We start from the raw sequence: 8090 nt of genomic DNA on the forward strand, positions 1-8090 counted from the left end.
AGTAGGGTAGGAGTGGGGTAGGTCCTCGCCACTCAAAGTGGGGCCGTGGACCAGCAGCAGCAGCACTGGAAAGCTTGTGAGAAATGCAGTCTTGAGTTCTAACCAGACTCACTGAGGCAGAATTTGCATTTTAGCAAGACCCCCAGGTGATTTGTGTGCACATTGAAGTTTGAGAAGCTCTGTCCTAGAGCAGCGATTGTCAACTGTGGGTACATATTAGAATCACGTGAGGCATTTATTAAAAAGTTATTAAAGTTGTTAATGCCTGAGTTCTCTCACCCCCTCCACCAGAGGTTCTGGTTGAATTTGCTGAGAATGGGGCCCAAACAGAGCTTTTTTAAAAAAGGGCTCCTAGGGTAATTCAAATATTCAAATGTGCAGCCAGATTTGAAAGCCACTGGGGAGAGAATACAAACAAAAAACATTAAAAAAAAACCCCAAAAGTTGTCATCTTCAGGAAACTCATTTATTTGTTTATTCATTAAATGTTTATTAAGCATTTATTTTCTGCCAGTAATTATCATCCAGTTCATTGGCTAGAGCTACCAAGTGCCCCAGGAAGCAGCAGTCACGGCAGCTTGAGGAAGAATCGAATCCACACCTATACTTTGGTCATGGCACACAATATCTGTGGGCTTATGCCCACCTAGGGGGCCCTGGTTGATGATGGAGCATGTCCATATTTTTTCACAATGGGACTTTGTTATTGATACCTTTTTGTGTTTCAGCAGAGAACTGTTGCCCACAATAAAGTCCCTACCAACACCAATACACTAGCGTCTGCAGATTTGAATGATAAAAGGGATGGTGATGGCGGCGAAAGCAGTTACCAGTTATCTCAGCAAGCAGCTGCCTCAAAAACAGGAGCAAGTGGTACTTTTCAGCAGAACAGCAGTGCTTTCTTTGAAAGATTTACACAACGTTCCACTGATGCTTCAGCAGTACCTTTTGAAACAGTTTGTGAGTTTTAAAATAAGTTCTCTTGATGATACATGTTGAATCTGGATGATGCTTTTATGGGGTTCATTGTACTATCTTTATGCTTTTATGTATGTTCAAAATTTTTTCATAATAAGAAATCTAAACAACTTAACCTCCTAAATTAATGAGTTAATGAAATATGGATACCTAGTTCCGAGACTGATAGTTTTAACGTTAAGCAAAACCCATTATTTTTCCTTCAGAAAGCGGTTCTCTGCTAACTCCTTTGAATGGTGTGAACTCTCAGGTTAGGCACCCTGGTTGGCAGGTAAAGACGAAGAAGCTACAGCTGGATGAGCCAGAAGTAATTCAGGGGTCTTGTTCTCTGTGTGCCGGGCACATTGCAGGTGCTCCATAAAGAATTTTTGCGTGAATGAATGAATGCCATTACTCAGAACATTGTGCTCTCATGCTAGCTGTCTGCCAGAGGCTGTCCTACTTCATTAGTGTCAATTGGCTGCGGATTCTGTAGGTGACTGTGCCACCTCCCTCTCATGATCCCTAATGCCCCCTCCCCAGGATGCTGGGGTTTATAGGCACCTGAGGTAGCAAAACTATTTTCTATCTCTCCCCCGCCCCCATGTCAATCCTAAGTAGAACATTACCTGTGAGCCTATTCATATGAAATTATTTAAACAATATGTCTTTATAGTATTTTTTTTCCATTATAAAAGTAATAACTACTGTATTTACTAAAGTTATATACTGTAGAAACAGCTTCTGGCCAAATTAAATCACTACAACAAAAATCACCAGACAAATAGCTCCTAGATTTAAAGGAGCAAAGAACAAACTGAGCTGCAGGCTATAGCCAGAGTAGCCCCAAGACTCTGGCATCTGGGGTCCATCTGGATCTCTGGGGTTCCATGTCTGCAGCATCCATGATATCCAAGTTCTAGGTTTCTCTTGTCACTGTTCAGATTCCCAGGAGAAAGAATCCAATTTGGGAAGGTTGGGTTACAGGTCTCTGACCCTGACCCACCTAGAACCAGAGGCCAGGGCAACTAAGCACATTGTGAGCCAGGCAGCTGCCCCAGTTGGCACGTAGTCTATGATACCATTTTAGTTTTCAAAATCAGAAAATATTTAGGAAGGAAGAAAAGCTCCTACAATCAAGATACCTTAAAAAACTATTATGGACAATTTAATTTTCTTCCAGTCTTTTTTTCCTTACTAACCTTTTAAAACATTATGTGCTCCATGTAATTACTCTTCTTTTTAAACATATGTATATGTTTTTCCTCAAAAACCTCCAATTGTCATAATCACTGCTTTGAACAGATATGTAAAATTCCATTGAGTAAGTGTACCCTAATTTATTTAACTACCTCCCTCCTGTTACATTTTTTCAAGGATTTTTTGGAGGGGATTATCAGTCACATAAATCATGTTGCCTAAAACCCCCAACTTCATCTTATAGGTTTTTATGTATTTTGGATTCTTCACTTAAGTGAGGTTTTCAGAATTTGAATTACTAGGTTAGAGAGTATTAACTTTTTTCTGACCCCTCATTAATATTTCCAGGTTAATCTTTCAGAGTTAAGTCTTTGGACCCACTGAGTGAATTTTGAAGTAATTTAATCTCTCTTGGTAAATATTGGGTCTGAGAGATTCAACAATTTATACTGTCACCCCTTAAATGATGGATATTCCAAGACGGAAAGTATTTAAGAATCAGATTGTATTTCTCTAATATATTTTCTTCAACAAATAATTATTATATGTAAAATATATTTTTCAAGGTGGCTAATTTGAATCACTGTGGATTGAAGAGGGATGGTGATGATTAGGTCGTAGAGTTGAGAAATGAAAACAGACTTAAAATTTATTTTTCGGTTCAAATAAATTATTTAAAATATATCTAAGACAAGTTTGTTGGTTTTTAAATGAGTTTAATACCAAATAGAAAACTTATATTTTAAAAATTATAAATGTTTCAGTAAGAATCATGGTGCTTATTTTTGAAAAGGCTTTTTTTACAATTAGGAAAACAGTGCATTAAGATGACTTAGACTTTGTTATTAAATGTAATGAAAACCTGATTGGGACCTAAAAGGTAGCACAACACTGAATTATCTTCTTGAACAATCAGAGCACATGTAATCATACCAGCATTGATTCCTGTCTCATTTCTCATGCTGTTTCATGATACACTAACAACTTAAAGCTTTAATTTTTTTAACCTCTCAAGTTCTTGAGCCTAAAAATTCAGAAAAATCAACCTTTCAGTGACAGTTTTATAAAAAAACTTGAACCTAACATCTGCCACGAAAATTGACATCTTTTTTCTCTTACTTCTAGACTATCTTGGAAATCCACGTAGAAATATACCGATACCATACTCAGTCCTGACCATAGCGAAAGCAAAGTGTCGCCCAGAGCTGTCAGCCAGATACCTTGTTCGCAAAATGTTCGCAGAGGAAGTCCTGATAAAAAGTAGCATCCAGGGAAATCCGGCGCGTGGCGTATGTGCCCTTAGCTTGAATCAGATGAATGCTCTCCGAGGTTTGTATTAGAGAAGGGCAGAAAGAAAAATCCATTTGGTTTGTGTGTATTCTGAGGAGAGAGAGTTCTTACATCTTTCTCATTAGGGCACAACAATGAGCAGGTTCATGAATTGTGTTTCTTTTTGCATTTGTGTTCTTAGGGCTAATGGCTCTGTCTTGATTGGCATTCTTAGTACAGGAAAGGCATTATTGACTGTGGGTCCCTAATATGGATTGCCAGAAGTATGGAAACTCAAACACCTTCATTTACTGAGGTTCAAGGTTGAAGCTGCTGGGCTTTGTCAGTTTGCAAAAGTGTCAACAATAGCACAGCAGGCTAATTGGCTAGTTTTTTCTTATGCACATAAGCATAATATAGCCTATATCTATTACATGTATAGATGAAGTAATAAAGCTTTCAAAAGCAATTCTGTGAAATCTTAGATTTGGACAAAACAGGAAGCAGAGTATTTCTTATTTATGTCATTGGTACCCAGCAAAGACATAGTTCCGAGCCCCAGCCTGATCTCAGCTGGTTCCTACATTCATATCACACGTTTCACATCCAACAAATTTGAACAATACTTGTATTTCAGGCTGAACTAAAGAAACCTGAAACACAAGTATTATAGAACCTTTCATAAGCATTTGCTATCATCTAATCCAATTGTTTTCATTTTTTTTTTACTGCAGTAAGATATACATTTTACATTGTGACTCAGGACGTGTGTTTGATTTAAAAAAACTGAAGCAAAATTTTCACAAACAATACTTATTCTTTCTATGAGAATTACATTCAAATGTTTACTATTCTATTTTTTGAAAGTGCTGCTAGCACTGATTTCATGACGTAGTAATTGATCACGATGTGCAATTTGAATGTCACTGAGCTAACCCTCCAGGCCAAAAACTGAAACCCAGTTCCTCTTACCTTATAGTAAAAAATGAACACAGTTTATAACCAATTCAGAAATACAAGTGTTTATAGAAGAAAATAGTGTCTTTCTAATTAAAACTTTTTAAGTGAGGAAGAGAAGGTGACTTTTATAGTTTAAACATCTGGACTGGACCAATTCCTTAAAAATTAACTAAAGATATCATTCTATGTATTTCATTTTGTTTTATCTCTTATCGAAATATCTTACAAATCAAGATGTCTTTCATAGTAAAAAATGTTTAGCACAAATTGACATAGTATCCACATATGGCATATTTTAACAAATTTCACATAAGACTTAAAGTTCTCCTTTGTAGAAGGGCAGCTGTATGAGTTATTTCAGGAGAGAGAATAGAGTCATCACTGTCCTGGGGGGCAGAGCCAAGGCCAAGGAAGCTGACGAGAAAATATATTTTACTTTAATATGAGAACAAAATGAACTGGGAGAGTGAAGAGTCAGAGCAAAGGCTCGGTGACCAGATATGAGATTCCTATACTCATAAGAGGACTGGGCTTTATGGCCTCTAACATTTCCTTAGAAGTATTAGTTCAGTATAAACTATTTAAAACATAAAAAATGCACAGAAAATAATATAGTAAAATAATAAACACCTGTCTAACCAGTACAGATATAGAAATTTTGCCTTTTGTCCTTCAGGTTTTTTTTTTAAAATAATAAAGCATTACTGATATCATTAAAACTCCATACCATTATCCTTTTCCCCTGTCTTTTTCCCCAGAAGTAATAACAATCTTGGAGTTGGATCTAACATTCTCATGCATATTTTACACATTTGCTACCTATGTTGATAAATCCATAAATAATATGTGATATTGTTCTTTAGCTATTTTAATGTACATAAATGGGGATATATATTACATAGCTTTTTGCAAATTTTTTCACTCAACATTTTTGAGATCTACTTCATGCATTTTAACTGCTGATTGGTGTCCCATTGAAGGAAGAAACCAGTTTATTCTATTGTAATATAATTTCTTATCCTAAAATTTTATTATTTGGGACGATGATTCTGGAAATTAGTAGTCAAAGGACATTATGTCCAATAGCCAAAGGTATTGATTTCATTTAAGAAACTATTATTTGATGCTCTCTAATGAGAGTTCAGTATCACTTAAGAGCTCTTTAGAGAATGGTTTATGTGGAGAAAGTTAGTAGGCTGCAGATTTTGTAATCAGTGAACAACCTCTACTCCTATACCCTCTCATCCATTTCTGCATATTATAGAACTGTAAAATCTTAGCAATAGGAAATGCATTACAGGTCCTCTAATACAACTCACCCAGAGTAGGAATCCTGATATATAGTCACCTCCTCTTGGCTTGAACATTTCCATTGATGGCAGTCTACTACATTTTAAAAGGGCTCTAATTCATGAGAAAGTTCTTTTTCCAAGTGACTCAAAATTTATCTTCTCGAAAGTAAGACACATTTGTTCTACTTAAGCTCTTTCAGAGCTAATTAGGGTAGATCCAGTCACTTTTCATGTTGATAGGCCTCTTCAAGTATTAAAAGACAGCTATTATTTCCTACTGGATCATTAGGAAGTAATAAATATAGCCTCTCCCCTCTTCAAGTTCAGAACCAAGTGAGAGCCAGTAGGATCTGGCAGGTGGAGATAAAAATATTAGCTTTATTTTTGATCAGATATGTCCGGTTCTTTCATGCTTTCTAATTTCAGAGTCCTTCTACATGGAAGCATGATGATTGGAGAATGAATGTTATTCCCAACTTTTTCTCATTAAGTCTTACACTTTTACAGTTAAATATCTCCATTTCCTTTAATAATTCCTCATATAAGTATTTTCCTAATCTTTTGTGATGTGATTCAGTGACTAACTTCAGATGTATTCAAGTTAACCCAGACTTTTCAATGGAGATTAACTCTAGATTAGCTTTTCTCATTTATACAACCTTTTCCCCCAAGAAACTTCTTTTATGACTAGTGTTTCAGAGAACACATTTTGGGAAATAGCAACTAACTTAGGCTCTTCATTGCAGCCTGTCGAAAGCTTCGCAGGTACTGTATTTGTCTTCCAGTCTATTATGTATCCTAGCTTTGCTGTCATGAGCAGATGGGACAAGCCTACTTTCCATAACTTCTTTTTTTGTTAATAAAAATGTTCAGTAGGATAGAGCCTGATACCAAATCCGATGACATACCACTAAAAGCCTCCTTCCGGGCTAACACCGATCTATTAATTAGTCCTTTGTATATGAAAGCTTTTTAATTTTGTTGGATAAATGCTGTGTTTATGGCACTGGCCTGATTTTCCAGCCTATTAATCCTATTGAAAAACAAATGAGATTAATGTATCCAACTAATGCTAGCCTGTAATGATCACCAGATCAATTTCTAAGGGCTCAAAGGTACTTAGGAAGTTACCTAAAAATGTATCTGAGGGCAGCTCTGCTCTTCTAGTTAACACCTCTCCTCCCTACCATGCCCTTTGTCTTTCCACTTTCTCTAAGAATGCTCCTGAGCTGTATTGCTCTGTCAGCTTTCCTTATGGAAGTCTTCCTCTAACTGCAAGATCTAAAGACCACAAAATTTAGCAGCTGTAGCTTCTTGCCTCTAAAAGTATGAAAGACACTGCAGCCTCTTATGTGTTGCCAAGCCTTCGCATGTCTTTAGTTGATATAATGAATAACATGCATGTTTGATAAATTTAAGAATAAGAAAAGTTTACGCTGGGTACCGAAGGCAGCAGAGGATTTCCATTCTGGTTATGAAGCAAGATCATGGGATGTTAATTGTTTTATTGTGATTTAAAAATGCTGCTATTTCATATTATGTTTTTAGATTAAAAAAAATTGTTAAGCTAATTTAATAGTCATAGTCCATATGTTTTAATTAAAGTCTTAATGACCCTTTCACAGCAATAGAACTAAGGTCGAATAAATTCATTTCTCTGTGAAATGATTTCTAAGTAACTTATGTTTTGGGTCTTTGCCATCAGAATTTCTCCAGGAGAACTACCCGAATTGTGACCTAACAGAATCTGGATATGACTGGAAGTTGTGTATGACGGCTATCAATAGTTGTATCCGTAGCATTCGATATGAATTCAATAAGTCTACATCCAGATCAGAGCCACTTCCAGGAATGACACATTCAGCGAAGTAGGAACCAAGAGACGACAATTTAACTGACTGAAATACTTGAATATCGGCCATCCTACTTTTTTTTTTTGTGCTATTGCATTTTCCTGTAAGTTTCTCAAATTATAATTCTAAACTTAAAAAACTGTTGTGGCAATGTAGTCCTACATTTATACCTGAAGAGATAACCAATATTCTTTTTTTTCCCCACATATGAGGAGGAATTGCATGGGGAAGATGTGTAATGTTTCATGAACAGAGTGATGGGCAGTATTCTGTAAGAACCACTGATTAAGGGAATGTTCTTAAACTCTTTAAGGTTAACTGACCAGTTAGCTCAGCTGGTTAGAGTGTGGCACTAAGAAACTCCTTAAGATTGTTTTCATTGCTGTTTTAATATAGAATGAGAACAGCATGTTTAGCTCTTAATGACACGTGAATTCTGAGTGTTAGTGACGCAGATATAGATAGTGAAGTAAAAAGCCATAGTTGAATGTGCAAACCATAATGCTGAGTTTAGGAACTTGTAGGTAGTAGATACTCAATATTTGTAAAGTGAATTGTC

At 36.2% G+C, this 8090-nt stretch overlaps 1 protein-coding gene across 1 annotated transcript in view; it reads left to right on the forward strand.

The window, feature by feature from the left end:
- Positions 1 to 7550, forward strand: part of BEND2 (BEN domain containing 2) — a 53698-nt gene extending 46148 nt beyond the window's left edge. Inside the window, 3 exon segments of the mRNA XM_025046606.1 lie at positions 729 to 960; positions 3283 to 3486; positions 7384 to 7550. Coding sequence (XP_024902374.1) covers positions 729 to 960; positions 3283 to 3486; positions 7384 to 7550 — 603 coding nt within the window.
- The last annotated feature ends 540 nt before the right edge of the window (positions 7551 to 8090 follow it).

The sequence above is a fragment of the Pteropus alecto genome, unplaced genomic scaffold, assembly GCF_000325575.1.
Source record: "Pteropus alecto unplaced genomic scaffold, ASM32557v1 scaffold23, whole genome shotgun sequence".
Taxonomy (NCBI): domain Eukaryota; kingdom Metazoa; phylum Chordata; class Mammalia; order Chiroptera; family Pteropodidae; genus Pteropus; species Pteropus alecto.